Here is a 16,595-nt window from a genome sequence, read left to right on the forward strand (position 1 = left end):
ACATTTTTTATACACACATATGTATATATTAACTTATATATATACATATGTATATAAAACTTATCAGTCTAGTGATGCCATTTTTTTACCAGTTTGAGTGTAGAAACCCTACCTCTCTGTCTTTATACCTCCTCCCATTTATAATAAATATAATGTCTTATATCCCCTCTACATACATTTAGAACCACATTAGACAGTGTTGTAATACTTTTGGTTCAACTATAATATTTTCAAACATAATTTAGAAAACTCAGAAAAGAAGGAAAGTCTATTGTTTTTATCCATATTTTTGCTCACCTTGTTCTTCCGTCCTTCCTGATGTTCAAAGACTGTTCCTCTAATAATTTCCTTTCTGTGTAGGAACTTTCTTTAGGCATTTTTTTTAGGACAGGTCTGTTGGTGACAAATTCTCTTAATGTTACCTCATCTGAAAATTTTATTTCTTCTCCATTCCTAAAGAATATTTTCACTAGGTATGAGACTCTTGTTGACAGTTCTTTTCTTTCAATACTTAAAAAACTGCCACTTTCTTCTAGCCTCCATTGTTTTGATGAGAAATCTGCTTATAAGAAATCAGAGTGTTTTTCCCCTATCACAAAGGTGTCTTTTCTCTTGCTGCTCTCAAGGTATCTTGTCTTTAGTTTTCAGAAATTTGGTTATAATTGGACTTAATGTAGAGTTCTTTTGGCTTATTCTGTTTGGGGTTCACTCAGCTTCTTGGATCTATAGGTTCATGGCTTTTGCCAAATTCAGTTAAGTTTTCAGTCATTCTTTGTACCGGCCTTCTTTTCCTTCTCCTTCCGGGACTCCAATGACACAAGTGTTATAGTCCCACAGGTCCCTAAGGATCTTTTTTTTTTTCCAGTCTATCTTCTCTTTGCTGTTTAGATTGGGTAATATTTATTGTTCTATCTTCAAGTCCACCAATTCTTTTTACTGTCTCCTTCATTCTGCTGTTGGGCCTATAGACTGAGTTGTTCATTTAGAGTATTGCATTTTTCATTTCTAAATTTTCATTTATTTTATCTGCTATTTCTTCCCTGAAATTTTCTATGTTCTCATTTGTTTTCAGTGTGTTTGGGATTGCTCACTGAAGTACTTCTATGATGGCTGCCTTAAAATATTTGTCAGATAATTCTAATATCTGTCATTTCAGTGTTTGTGTCTATTGATTTTCTTCTTTAATTCAAATTGAAATTTGTGGTTTTTGATTGAAATCTGGACATTGGGGTATTATGAGATTCTAGACTCTATTTAAATCTTCTTGTTTAGCTGGCTTCCTCTGACATTGCTCCAACTGGAGAAGAGACCCTTGCCTTATTAGTACCAAGTGGAATGAAAAGTCCAGGTTTCCCACTTGGCCTCTTTTGACACTTGAGGAAAGTGGCTCCTCATTATTGCTGGGCAGGGGAAGGAATTGTCTGCTCATATCACCTTGTCTATAAGAGCCAGTAGTATCTCATTACTACTCCCCTTTTGGCCAACACTGATATCACAAGTAGGAGGGGGTGGCCTCGTTAACCATGGGAGGTTGTGAACGTGTGACTCTCCACTAGTCTCCTCTGACATCATGCCAGCAAGGAGAGGAAGGAACACCTCATTACTGTCAGGTGAGGGTAGAAGGCCAGGGTCCCCATGTGGTTTCTAATGACAATGAACCAGGGGAATGGGCAATGGTGGTGGGGAGGTTTGTTATTGCCTGGCAGGATGAAAGTCCTGCCTCTTCACTTAGCCTTCTGTGAAACCACCCTGGCAGGAGGTGGGGAAGGCAGGGGGTGGGGGGTGTCAAGGATCCTTGTTACAATGTTATGAGGGTGGAAGTCTAGGCTCCCCCACACAACCTTAGCTGGTATGAGTTGAGGTGGGGCCTCAGTTTTTCTGTGGTGTTTGGCTAGAGCAGACCACTTATTGTCTAAAAGTTTTCTGACTTCCTAATCTGTCCCTTTCCTGCTCCTTAAGCTAAAGAGAGAAGGCTTTTTTAGTTTGTGCCAATTACTGTTTCCAGGTTGTCAGCTTCTTCAGCTTCAAGTTTGGAATATATTAGGCAAAAAGAAAACCCATGGAACTCACCACCGTGTCATTCCTTGGGTGCTGAGGTCCCTAGTTTGTATGCCTTCTCTCCACCTTTCAGAGTCTTCTTGTGTTTATTTTATATATAATGTTCAAGATTTCAGCTGTTTTAGCGGGAGGAATAGGGCAATGTACATCTACTCCATCTTCCTGAAAGCAGAAGTCCCCACTTTTTAAACTGGTTCCCACTATGTCCAACCATACAAATTCCTGGAAAAATGAGGGTACAGTCTGTGGAAGAGATTTTTCTTTATGCGATGCTTACATATTTGGACAAATCTGCACCAGTCCTTCATCCAAATGAGTTATGTGGCTGAACTAGCCACATAAGAATGTCCAAATCGTCTGTTAAATCAGGGTAGGACTTATAACATAAACTTGTGTAAACTAAATATGTTCAAATGCTTTTGATTTCATACTTACTAATTTAACAACTTTCCATTCAAAACTTTAAAACAATCACTAAACTATGTTTGCTTAGGGAACAAAAGTCTTTTACGTAATCTTACCTCTCCAAAGGCACTATATGGAATGATGCAGCTAAACCCAATTCCAGACTTTCAAACACATTTTGTCATAATAAATAGGTATTTAAATATACTTATTCAATCACAGAAGTATCCTAAAAGAAAATGGCCTAGAACAGTATCTGCCATAAAGTAGGGACTAAATAAATATGTCATATGACAAAAGATACCCATAAAAAGTGTCTAAAATTTTACCGTTAAATAAAAAAGCACTTCCCTACTGTCAAACATACGAGGCTACATCATTTTTCTTTAATTTATGAAATATGCTTTCCTAATTAACAAAAAATAATATCTCTAATTTCTATGTATAACTAGAATGTACTTAGAACTATCTACTTATAATAATACACTCTCAGATGTGCTTGGCAATAAGCAGATTCAAGTTTACTTTGATCTAATCAGTGAACACTGAAGGTTCTAATTACCTAGCAAATTACTAAGAACAAAAGCTTTTTAAAGGACCAATACAAATAATTCTTTCACTGATATTTTTTCAGAATAATAAAATATGTAAAACAACAGGAAATTATAACACATATTTTAGTATTCTCATTACCCTTCAACATCCCAAGGACATAAATCTTAACAAAAAATAGAGATATTCCTTAAATCACCTTACTCTATCATAGACCTTCCCACAATGTGTTCCTCAGAATCCTAATGTCTGTTAAGATATTAACAGATGTCCCACAGTGAAGGAAAATGCCAGGTTAAACACATCTCTCTACTATAGGAATCATTGGAATATTTAAAATACAATACACACTTTGTGTGATCTTCCCAAAGAGGATTACTGGTACAGTTTCCCAAATTTATTTACTCAAGCCTTCCCCCAAATATCTATTATATCCTGTAACAGACTAGTGTTGAATAGAACTCAATCTGAGAGATACAGAACGGCAAGAGCCCTTAAATACTGATCACCTACTTGGCCAGGCAAAATAAAGATCAGAGAGCTAATAAATATCAGTTATGATAATTAAAAAACAATTCAATAATGAAAACATTGTGATGGCTTTTTTTTTAATTGCAGAAGATTCTTAGTATTCATTATAAAAATAATCTCTTACCAATCATGCTGAAAAACAACTATAAAAATTGATTATGGCTGCTACAATGATAAACTAGATGAGTGCTAATTTGATTCATATTTTAATCTTAAATATTATTTGCAAATTAATTTGTTTGAGAATGAAGATAAAACAACTCCAGAAACTGGGTGTTTCAGATGAAGGTTAAAAAAAAAATTTAAAAAAAACCAACACTTTAATTTTTAACAGAACCTCGCATGTAACTATCTGAAATCAAACCCATAATATTGTGGCACGCTGAATAAAACATACAATAAACAGAACTTGTAGCCATCAATGTGTATGTTTGTGTGTGTGTGTGCATATGTTAGTATATATGTATGTGTCTACATCTATATCAATTAAGACAAAAATAACAAGAGTCTGCTAATAAAGGCAGGAAAATAAGTTTAAAAGAGTAAAATTAAAATTGAGTCCAAATTTTATATAGTCTGAGTGAAAAATTTTATAATGTTTCTTTTAACTAGATTTTTGCAATCCATATTTATATGAAATTCCTTTTAAAACATATAGAATTAACAAAATACACAATGGCAAGCAGTGATATAAAACTAATTTTAGATGCTATAGGATCATATTTGTGGACTAAGAAGAGTAAGTTAAAGGTATGAATTCAGAAAATAATGAGAAATCACTTACCTCTAACTAAGGTTCTCTGAAGGTAGTATCCTCCTTAGAACCCCTATCTTGGGTAGTTTCACCTGCTGTAATTTCCCTCAAGAGACTCCAGCAAAGTCTAGGAAGTTTTAAATTCTCTTCTGCAAGCCCTATTAGCGCATGTGTGTTATAAACTTGCTCACATACTGCTTCATAGCTGTAACTTCCAATTCCCACTGAACCACTACCACCACTACCACCAAAAGCATCCATGTATCAGTGGAGGATTTCATTCTCCTTTGGAGAATTCCATTTAGAAATGTGATATTGTTCACTTCTCCAAAAGTATCTTCCAAATCACTCCATTACTGTGTCTATTAATGTACTTAAAAGAGTAGTGGCAAATCAGCAGGTAAATAAATAATGACATAAAGATTTAGCTAAGCAATTATATTTGCTGAATACTCAAATGTAAGATTCCAAACAGCACAAATAAAACTAACTTCCTCAACATTAAATTAGTATGCTAAAAAAAAAAAACTAAAATAAAAGTATATGTGAAAAATCTTTCATGAAAAATACTTTAATAGATAAGGTAGAAAAAATGGTCTGAGACTACCAAATATTTCCTAGTATATTTTGCCAGGGAAATGCTAACATTTAAAGATTAGTAAGGGAATCAGTTGTTGAAAAACAAATGTTAATTTCTCAGTGATTTTTCAGTATGTCATTTCTACCTTGAACTGCCAAAATAAAGTTTAAAAATAAATAAATATAATAAAGCAAAAATGAAAAACAAAACTAGCCACCTAAATCAAGGCCAATTTAATCTAGAATGGCCAGTTGACATCAGGTACTATCGAACATTTAACAAAATGTTTTAAATATGCTCAGGAAGCAGACTGTGAAAAACAGTGGAGGAAAGGAGACTTGATCTTATGCTATCCAGAAAAGTTCTTTTACTTAGATGCTTGCTTCGGATTTCCACCAATTGATTCCATTACTTCTTGCTGATTATTTCCTGACAGCGATATAAAAGTAGGAGAAAAAGCAAAAGGAATCAGTCGTCCTACAGGGCAGAGGACCAAACCATACTTGTAAAACTATTTTAGAAGATAAAGTATGGAGTAGCTCTAAAAACATCTTTTGTTAAGAGCCACCATCAGCTTAATAACAGCATAAATAAGACCAAAACACCTAACCTGACAAAATTCTCCTTTTTTTAGATGTCTTATTTAGCTTTGAAAGTTTCCCCTGGCACATAGTAGATTCAAATGAATGTTTTTGAACGCTATAATTTTAAATGTCAACTTTACTCCTTCCATCACTCTCCTTTTGTACAAATAAACACACATACATATAGATAAAATACAGTAAGAAAATTATAAAAAAGCAATTACGAAATAGATAACAAGAGGAGGAACGAGACAATCTTAGATAATCCCCAATTAGATATTCAGTATATGAATAATTAAGGTGATTACAGTTTTGATTCTTAAAATTATCTGTGCTTATACAATGTATTTTTTTAATTAAATATTCAGAATAGGGATGCTTCTTTAAAAAATACAGTCTTTGTCATAATAACCAGAGGTGAATTTTTCCAATTTTAAAAGTGTTTGGAACAAAACAATTCCCCCAAAACAAAAAGTACTTTCCAGTGAAAAAAGTGGTCACAAAAATGGCATTTATAAAATAGATTGTTTAGATGTTAAAAAAAGATAAAGATGAAATCATCTAATCACCTATCAAAAAGAATAAAACACTGAACCATGAGGCAGTACATTTGCATTCATTTTCCCTCTTATACATGCACTATTAGGACTCACTGAAGTATCAAAGATCTTCTAGATCTTGCTAGTTTAAATGCAGGAATGACTAACAACCCAAGAAGGTGTATCTAGGATGATACTTACCTTACAAGAGATTATATCACTGTGCTATTATATATTCTGTGTAAGGATACACAAGCAGTCAGGTGAAAGGTACACACCACACTAGCAAATGCTTGGCTGGACCCATAAGGTCGGATGACCAATGGAATATCAAGATATGTGTCGATTCTCCAACCCTCATAACCACATTCCAGACATCTCACGTAGTCCTTCAGCTTGCCTTGATACAGTTCATTTATAAGATCAGCCTAAAAATAAGAACATTCACATTTTTTAAACTGTTTCTTAAGAATAATTTCTAAAATGTGAAAACACAATTCATACTTTTTAGAATGATTTACAAAAGGATGTTGATTTTTAATGTTAAAATCTCAGAAAGCTTTAGTATAAGATTTGTCTACAATTTTATATTAAAAAAAGATGACAAAAATCACCTAAAAATCCACAAAATTAGACTAACACTAATTAAAGAGTCAACGTGCAAAAATTAACTATTTTAATACTTATATCATGAAAAAACCCAACTATTAAAATAGGTTTTGATGAAATCAGTTACCAATTTATTATACCATTAAGTCTTATATTATTTTTTCATTAAGATGAAAATAAATCCTAATCTAACACTTCAAAGCAGGTTAATAATTACACAACTAAATAATTGGTTGCATTTTTATAGTTTTATATATGCATTTCACCACTCTCATAATAATATATTGATTTATAAAACCATATCCTCTAGCTCAAGACGCAAATACTTTCAGTAATATACATAAAACAATTTTAAGGAGAAATATTATACCATAACTTTTTTTTTAAATGTATGGAAATTCAAAAAATATCTTAAAATCCATCTCCCTCAAAATGTCCTCACCTAAAAGAATGGATCTCTCACTTAGTCCCCAAACTTAGCCAACTCGCACTCTTCTGGCTCAGAAGGCAGGTAAACTCCCTAAGTAAGGACCCTCCAAGTGAATGTCTTGCCTCAAGATTCTTGTACCAAAACTTAGGAACTCAGTAGGAATGCCCCAATTGATCTTAATGGAAGTGCTGACCCACAGAGAGGAATGTAACAAGGAGGAAGGGTAACTTCAGACCTACAAAGAAGAAACAGCCCCTAATACCATCTACATAGTTACTAAATACAGTCCTGTAGGACTACATAGAAAAACTAGATCACTAAGTGAACTGAAAATTTTGTTCATTATCTCTTAAGAATAAGCATGACGGAAAACATACTACAGTTTACTTTTTTCATGAATTTACACTTCTTCAAATGTCCAGGACTTAATAAGCCTTCAAACTGGATCCACCATCACCCTGTCTACACCAATACTATTTATTTAATGAAGCTGCCTTCATTCCTCTGCTCTAGTCACATGTGATTATGTCTTCTGTACCTAGGAGGGCATTCCAAAGTGATTCCAACTAGTGTTTTTTAAACATTTGATAGCAAACCACCATAAGAAAATGATTTACATTGCAACCCAATACATATAACTGTAACAATAGTTTCATAAAACAATATTTAATCTTACTTATGTGATACTCTCTTATATTTTTCTATTCTATTCCATTTTTTGAAAGTGCTTGTGTAGATCCACTAAACTGATTTCATAACCCATGAATGGATCGTAATCTATGGTTTGAAAAACTCTGGTCTAAGCTATCACAATAGTTCCAACAAGAAATCAGACCCTCCAAGCTATGTTATATATTCTTGCCCTTTTATCTCTGTGATCCTCTATCACAATACCCAGTATAAACCCTCCCCTATACTGAGCTCCATCCAAGTCAACCCTACTCCTCCCTCATCCTGATGATGTATCTAATGTCCTTCCCACTCCTAACCTGCTCCTCCTTCTGTTGGACAAGGGTCAGATTAATGAGGATCCTAAATGTCAAATACATGACTATACTTCATTGGTCAAAATGAAAGTAATGTTTCATGACTGTATTTTACAATGTGTAACAAATCATAAGACATATAATTTACTTAATAAATATCTGAAAATAATGCTTAAAAATCATCTCAAAAAGCAGTATATATATATATATATATATATATATATATATATGTGAAACATGAATTATATAATTTTTAGAGCTAAAAGAGACCTTCCAGATCATACAGCCCAGCTTCCTTAAAGATGAGAAAACTGAGACCGAGGAGGGTTTAAGGAGGATGTTTATGACTCAGTTAATGGCCAAATGAGAACCCAATACTTTCAATTGCCCATTCAGTACTTTAACCACTGGACTAATGCCCAAGTTTTAGAACATTTCAGCAGAATAAAGGTCACTTTAAGGTCATGAATGATTTATTACAAAACAGTTCCCTCAATTTGAGAGATACGAATTACCTGTTCTGTTTGCTTCCATTTCTGTTCCAAAGCATCAAACATGACTCTGCACAGTTCTTGTACATCATGCTGCTGCCAAGCTATTTTAAGATAAAATTTAATTAAAAATAGCAATAAATTTAGTGTAATGAAACATTAATTTGTGTTTAAAAGCAAATAGAAATATGAAAAAGTCTACTTTAATGCTAAATTTTAAAAGAACACAAAAATATACATTATAGTCATGAAAAGGCCATCTCAAAGAATCATGATATCTCAGCATTCTATAAATAGTATTTGCTTCACAGTGCTACAATATTTGTCATTTTTGTTATTTTTCATTGTAGAGTTAAGAAATGTGTCAGAAAAATCTAAGACAACAAACTTGCAATGAAAGGTTTAAGAAAAAGATAATTAAGTTGTTAATGTGTGTAATGTGTTTGTAATATTATTATCCCCCAGAATTCCTTTCAATATTAGAAACACTTATCATTACAAGAGAATTAGTACCCTCACTACTATCCCATCCAAAGCTCCTTGTAACATCTGTGGTTTCAATGGCTCTCTTTTTGCTGGTTTGTAACAAAACAAAAAGCCTTTGAAGTTGGTATGGGATACTTGTCACTGGATCTTCTTCAGATTCTTCAAATTCCCACCTATTAAAATGAAATGTTCAAAAATTATTTATAAGATAATCTTATTCTTTAAAAGCATAATTAATATCAGAATCATAATAATGTAAGATTTTAATTCTGGGAGCTATACAGAGTTTGAGTATTAACTGAAACTAATAACATCTAAGGAAACATTAGTCTTTGTCTAATTCATAAATTGAGAAGAACTTTAGACTTTAACAAGAAAAGGCATAAGGCAACAGTTCTCAAGAATAATAAGCAAAGCTCATTTAAAAGTAACTGTGGAACCTAAATCTGATCAAGACTCCTGTCCTAATTATTAATTCACAAAAAAATACAGGGAACAGAAAAATAATATTAAATGACACTATGGCATTCAACCATCAAAATTCAAGCTGTTGAAAACTATAGGACAAAAGGTATCAGTTTTCAATATATATATTTTCAGAGAAAAGGTGGAAGGGGATTAGCAACAGATTAAACAGACTAAGAATTTTAGCAATTAATTGCAATGTACAGATCTTATTTGGATCCTGATTTGAACAAATTGTTAAATGAGGCAATGACAGCAATTTTAGCACTGACCTGAGATACAATTTACAGATGTTATTATGGGGGTGGGCTTCCAAATAATCAGGGTAGAGGATTATATGCAAAAATACTGATTAAGAATTGATAATATTCAAAGCTGAATGATAGGTTAGAGGGACTCATTATACTATTTCTCTCTTTTTGAATGTCTGAAATTTTCCGTAAGTTTTTAAAAGGGAATAAGTAAGTTAGTAAAATAATCCAGGTATTTTTACCCTCACAAATTTATGAAAAACAGCAGTCTAGATCTAACTACAGGAACTGTCTCAACAGCAAGTGAATTCCCAACTGAAGACATTAAGATCTCATGGAAAAAATAAGATTGGGGGACTAAAGTTGGTAAAGTACCCACAGAAGTTCTTCAAATAATTGTATATTCAATAAATGAAACACCAAGACAAAATATTACGTAAGGACAATATTAATGATATTCTGTATCTTAAGTTAGTGATAAGATCACTCTATTAGTACTTTCCATCTCCTTACTTTTTAGCTTCAAAAGGAGGCTGGAGCATTAATTTTTCTCAATTGCAGTTTACAAACATAGTAAAATGCTTTTTTTTCTCCTTTTGGGTATAGCCCTCTATTAAAGTGTTCAATACTTTCCCTATTTTAGGACTTAGAAGTCACAACTCCCTGACTTCACCACAATGAAATATAGCAATGTAACAAAATTGTACTTGTACTCCCATGAATACATGAATACAAATAAAAAATAGATGGGGAAAAATAAATTAATTAATTACAAAAAAAGAGATAAGTCACAGCTCTGTGATCCTTCCCCTCTTTTTATACACTGGAGCTCCCTTCTGCCTCACAGGTGTCAATGGAATACATTTCACTTTTTTCTTCTCAAGGCTTCCCTGCAAACACACCTCTGATACCTGACATCTGCTTTAACATTCCCCCTCTTCTAGACTGAATCCCCAGATTTTTTTTTTTTTTCTGGTTATCCTAACAGAAGATACTTATAGTTGACATTATGGGATCTAAAATTCTCTCAGTAGCTGTGAGGGAACACTGAAGATAAAATAGAGAATGCTCAAATTTCTTGCAAGGGAAATTCACTAGTGGGGAAGAATTACTGTAATATAAAACTGCATTCTCACCTGTCCTTTACTTGCTGTTACTCCAGTCACTTAAGTTAGAAACTCTGGTGCTATATTTGATTCTTTCCTTTACTCCTAAATAAAATTGGGCACTATGTCCTGTCAGTTTTCAATCTGAAATATCATAACCACTGCCGCCATCATCATTCTGACTCTAATCTGTCCATGCCTGGTTTAATCACAGATTCCTCCAGGGTTCTCTATTCTTCAAATCAATCTTGTACACTGCACTACGTAAACTTTCCTAAACCAACGTATTTAACACGTAATTACATGCCTCTGAATCAAAGTGATAGGTTCTATGTTGGCTACTATACAACAAGTGAAGAAAATAAACAAACGAATCCTTTCATGCTAGTGCTACTCTAGTGATACTCTGTGCATAGTCCAGTGAGGTCCTTAGCTCTACATTAAGAAACATCATCAGTGCTCTCAGGCATTGCTTCCCCACCTGCTATATAAACTTTACTCTATTCTCTCAATCTCAAGGCATTTAGCCCTCCTCTTTGACCTCATGTCTAAATCCTCCTTCTCACTCACTGGGTTCCATTCACAAAGAGTTTCTTTTGTTCCTCAAAGGCCTTTGCACTGGCAGCTTCTTACGCTTTGAATGTTCTTCCCCCAGATCTTTACAGGGCTAGTTCCTGTGAAGTCTATTCACATGGTATGTCCTCAGAGAGGCCCTTCCTGACTACTTACCTGAAGCTGTGACCTGACCCTACCCTACTTCCTAACAGTTATTCTTTCCACATGACTCTGCTTACTTTTCTACTTGGCATATATGACTGTGTGAAATGAGCTTATTTATATACGTTTTCCTAATGAAGCTCTAAATGAGGGGCTTTGTCTTATTCAGCACTATAACTCCTATACCTAAAAGAATGCTTGACACACAGTAAGTACTCAATATATGTACGCTGAATGAATATCCCTGGCTATGCTCTTAATTTTCTCAACAGTGCTATAAATCTACAGACCATTTTCACAGTATTAAAACTCATGGTTAAACAAGGTCATGGAATACCCATTTCTACACAATACTACAAAATATGCCAAAGCAGGCATATCATCCTGGACTATTCGGTCTACTCTAGTTTGAGGGCAGGCTCCAGACTCCATCTATAAACCTCATCTTCTAGTACTCTGACAAAACTCTGGTTATGCTGACCCCTGGAGGCCCCTGTAACACAATGTACTTTTTGGTATCAACTACATTAAAGGCAGAATAGGGCAGCAGATTCTGGCATCTACTGGGTGTCACTTCTAGCAGTGTCTTCAGGCAAAGTACTCACCCTCTCTGCCTTCAGTTACCTCCTTTGTAAAATGGGGATAATAACAGTACATAATTCATAGTTGCTGTGAGAATAAAGTGAGTCTATATATAAATGCTCAGAACAATGCCTGATACAAACAAATAATAACTAATACTTAGGTTAACACTTACTATCACTCACTTTTGCTTTTGAAAGTCCTCTTTGTCTGCAATGTTCTCTCTTTTTCTCAACCTGGCCAAACCATATCTAGCTTCACGACCTATTTTCTTCACTAAGCCACTTCTCCAAATTTCAATAATCTCCCTTCTCTCTAAACTCTCAGGGCATTTAGCTGTCCTTAAGTGTTATTTATTTAAACTATTTCATACATAAACACATTGCTATTGTGGAAAGATCTGTAAAAGACCTTATTTCTAACTCCCTCTCTATCCACCAAGTGCCTGGCATCTAAACACTACTTGGCAATAAATACTTACCCAAGAAAAAACATGTCAATTTTTACAAGTAAATTCAGATGTCTGCCTTTAGGGTTTATTTAAATATGGACTCCCTCCATAGAGCATTCTAAAGTATATGATGTATATAGAGTCTTTTAGAAACACGCACACACACACACACACACACACACACACACACACAACAAGCTGTACATGTATTTTAATTAGAAACAAAGTTTACAAGTTTAAAAAAATAACTTTGGATTCTTACACTGGAGGGAAAGGACGGTATAGGTTATATATTCAAATTCTCTCAAAAGTAGGTAACATTTATTTCTTCATAAAGGTGTTATAATCTATAAGTGAGGAAAGTTTAAATTCACCCCATATGTAAATCTTATCAATTGTATCCTTTTGCTGTCTATGCACTTCTGATTCTCTCTCCCCACGCATTTTTCACATACCTGTCTCTCATGAGAGCCTTGTTCTTATATAAGAAGTTGCATCTTATGAAGTGAGAAATGCCCCAAACTTTACAAATGCAAGAAGCAAATTAAATTTTATTAGTTAAAACCTATATTTTTATTCTTAAATCAATTTTATTTAGAGAATGTTTCTGAATACTCACTTATATAATGCATTCCTAAATTCAGGAGTCATAAAAAGTGTTTGCAAAAGGCTATTCAAATAGCAAGTCATTGCCTGGTTTACTAATCCCACGTATCCTTTAAAGAGAAAATATGAATACATGTTAATCAGCATTTAGATTAAAAAAATGACAAAAAAGAATACCATAAGAATTTAACACATAGTAAAGATTCACAGGTTAAGGTTACTCAGTTGGAAATTATTTCAACTTTCTTCAATAGCACCTAAGAAAGATCCCTTTTCTACCAGGCACAGTTTACATGCAAACCTTGTTTCACAGAATATGTCAGTATATCTTGTTATAGATATGTCCAGAGATTTTTATATAACATCTAATAAAATTTTAAGTGTAATATATTTAATATACTATGTCTTATTGGTATAGAAATAATCTTTTTTCCCCAAATCTAAAAGTTGAGGACTAAAATGGAAAAATATAAACATACTCATTTTAAATATCACACACACCCAACTGTGTGTACACTCAGACTGTACTGAACCAGTTATCCCTGTCATCGAGCCCTATAAACCAGTTTCTACCGAAAATAAATAACATAAAAAATAAATTCACTATATACAAACTCATAAAAGCTGAGACTCTAAGTAACGCAGAGTGACTGCATCTATTTTAATAAGCCCATCTAGTATGCAATTCTATAGATCAGCATGTTATGCAAGAGTGATTTGGGTCCATACCATCTGCACTTGTATGATTCCAAGAAGAGACCAAGTATAATACTTTAGCTATTTGCTTTTCATTTTGTTCAAGCTTTGATTTCTTATTTTTTCATCTTTATTTTAAGAATACTGTGTGCATGTGTTTATATATTTTATTCTACATTGTTATGTAATTCTAAACTGCTTCAATTCTTGACTATTCCCCACCTGAGTTGCTCTTACAGTATCCTGTCCTTAATCCATAGCAGAGCCTTTATCTCACTGTTCTGTAATTACCTATTTACTTACAAGTCTGCCCTATTAGACTGCAAAGAGCAGTCTGATATTTCTCTCTCCTATTACCTAGGACAGCAGCAGGTGCACAAGGGGGCAGTGTCTATGACTTACAAGTAACAAAAATTTGCATGATATCTAGCCTGATTATTAATGAAAGGCATTATTTCATTAGTTCATATAAACAGCCTTTCCCCACAAACAACAGCACTTTGGCCAGGTGACCAGGTTGTTTTGCACCTTCTTCTCAGCTGAGGCTGCTTGGGATTTCCCTTCTTTTCCATCTCCTCCTAATTCCTCAACAGTCAGAGACAACCGATCTCCTTGGAGCCTTAAAAGGTAAATGATTACTATTCTTGTCCTCTGTGTACCTACAGACCAATCATGTGTCACCTATTTGTGACCTTGTTTCCCTTCCCTGGTCTTAAAAAAGGGGGGGAGGGGTTGTTTGAGGGAATGAGGGAGTAATAGTAATTAATTTTTGCCATTGCTCTTTATTTTGCTATTAGCAATAAAAATCATATAGACCCCTATGATCTTTTGTACTTGATTTAGCACCACATTTAAACAGAATGGACAGTGTCTCACATAAATGTACTATTAATTTCCAAAAGTATGACGATTTTAATTACACTAATAAAAGTGCTAATGAGCTAAAGAAGTCTTTGTGCATTGTCTAAATCAACAAACTTCAAAAAACAGCTATTATCAAGCAGATTCTGTATCTGAAATAGTTATGAATCAGTATTTTCAGTATAGGCCAGTAAGAGAGAAAAATGTGAGAATTATGCCATCCTAGAGGGCACATGCAGAGAGAAATTGTAAATAGAACCAATAGGTAAGGAAGGAGAAATCAAACAGGCCAAACGAAGTAGAATCAAACAGGCAAACTCTTGGAGTAGATAAAATAAAAGGAATGTTAAAGATACTGGCCAAAGACAGGTATCATGGACTTAAAGTTTCTAATCACTGTGAGTCTACATCAGCCTTCAATCCATTCCTGATCCATCAAAATTCATCCGCCATCCACCATCTCCTATCAACAGTGGCTGGCTACCAGAGGGAGATGGTAGGAAAGAAAAACAGGGAAGAATATGTTACATCCCCAAACCCACTGTGTTATTGAGAAATGTCTTTCTACAGCCCAAAGTTGAAACGATGAGAGCACTTTCCAATGGAAACATTTTGTACATGGTGCTAAAATTTACAATAATTTCTTAAGGAAAATGCAAATTCAATACTGACTGACAAAACAATTTTTGAACCACAACACTTTTGGATGCTTACAGACTATTTTATTTCAGAAAGACAGTACCTCAGAACACTGAAGGTAGGGAAAGAAGTGGAGCAGAAGTGTATAATTGGGAATGAAGACTATGACTACATGGCAATGTATATCAAAGGCTTCTAAAAAATTTTTTTAATAAACATCCACTTAGTAATTCAATTCCTGAGAACTTTTACCCTAAGGAAATAATTAGAGATGAAAATAAAAACTTACATACAAGAATTTTCATCATAACATCAGTAATGACCAGAGACAGTTTAAATGCCTAAACCTATACAATGAAAACACTATTTTTCAGCCATTTAAAACTCTCTATTAAAATACTATTTAATGTTCTTCATATAGTATCAAGTGTAAAATACAGATTAAAAATCTGCTTAGAACATGATTCCCCATTTTTTTAAAAGTATATATATGGAGGAAAAATAAAATAAAAATAAGCAAAATCACTAGACATGGTTTCTCCTAGTAGTAATGTCAGTGATTTTCACTTTTTTCATTTTACAATATGACAATGACATGTATTACATTTGTATAATCAAAGAAAGATTTTTTTTTTAAGCATGTCTTAGTCTCAAGGAATTTACAGGCATCAGACAGCCACAGGCATTTAACCTCATACAGAGCACAAAGTAGAGTTCTGTAAACATCTGTCGCATGAAGGACTGAATACACAGCAAATATATGAAGAATTCTGATTTGTTAAATCTGGAAATTTCTCAAAGCGTTTCAACTATCTCAGAATAATCTCGGATACTTATTTAAAACAAAATGCAATTTCTTCCAACCTACTACAAAGCAGCTACATCAGCAGTTTGGAAAGTAATGCTTTGGAACCTACATTTTTAAACAAATAATTTTTAAAGAAATAAAAATCTGAGAATCACTACTCTAGACAGAGTAGTAGGAAATAGTTTTATCATCTCCTATTATCTAAAATGGAAGATAATTTTGCATTCTCTTTTATTGTGATGGTTGTTGCAAAAAATTCTATTTATGTAAATGATTCTAAGTATCAAACATGACTAGCTTTTACTGTTATTTCCAGAACAAATAAACCATTAAACCTGCACAATGATTAGCTACGAAGAAATTATTCTCAGTTCTAATTAACAAAATATAGTAACAATGTCTACAATG

General features: G+C 33.6%; 1 protein-coding gene across 3 annotated transcripts in view; it reads right to left on the bottom strand.

Moving 5' to 3' along the window:
• Nucleotides 1–16,595, bottom strand: part of USP47 (ubiquitin specific peptidase 47) — a 115,674-nt gene that overhangs the window by 53,774 nt on the left and 45,305 nt on the right. For all 3 annotated transcript variants that reach the window (XM_012654407.1, XM_012654406.1, XM_012654405.1), the window contains 4 exons: nucleotides 13,197–13,293; nucleotides 9,033–9,178; nucleotides 8,544–8,623; nucleotides 6,282–6,431 (listed from right to left, as the gene is read on the bottom strand). In XM_012654407.1, coding sequence (XP_012509861.1) covers nucleotides 6,282–6,431; nucleotides 8,544–8,623; nucleotides 9,033–9,178; nucleotides 13,197–13,293 — 473 coding nt within the window. The remainder of the gene's footprint in view (nucleotides 1–6,281; nucleotides 6,432–8,543; nucleotides 8,624–9,032; nucleotides 9,179–13,196; nucleotides 13,294–16,595) is intronic.

The sequence above is a fragment of the Propithecus coquereli genome, unplaced genomic scaffold (assembly GCF_000956105.1).
Source record: "Propithecus coquereli isolate 6110/MARCELLA unplaced genomic scaffold, Pcoq_1.0 Scaffold44, whole genome shotgun sequence".
NCBI classification, from domain to species: Eukaryota; Metazoa; Chordata; class Mammalia; order Primates; family Indriidae; genus Propithecus; species Propithecus coquereli.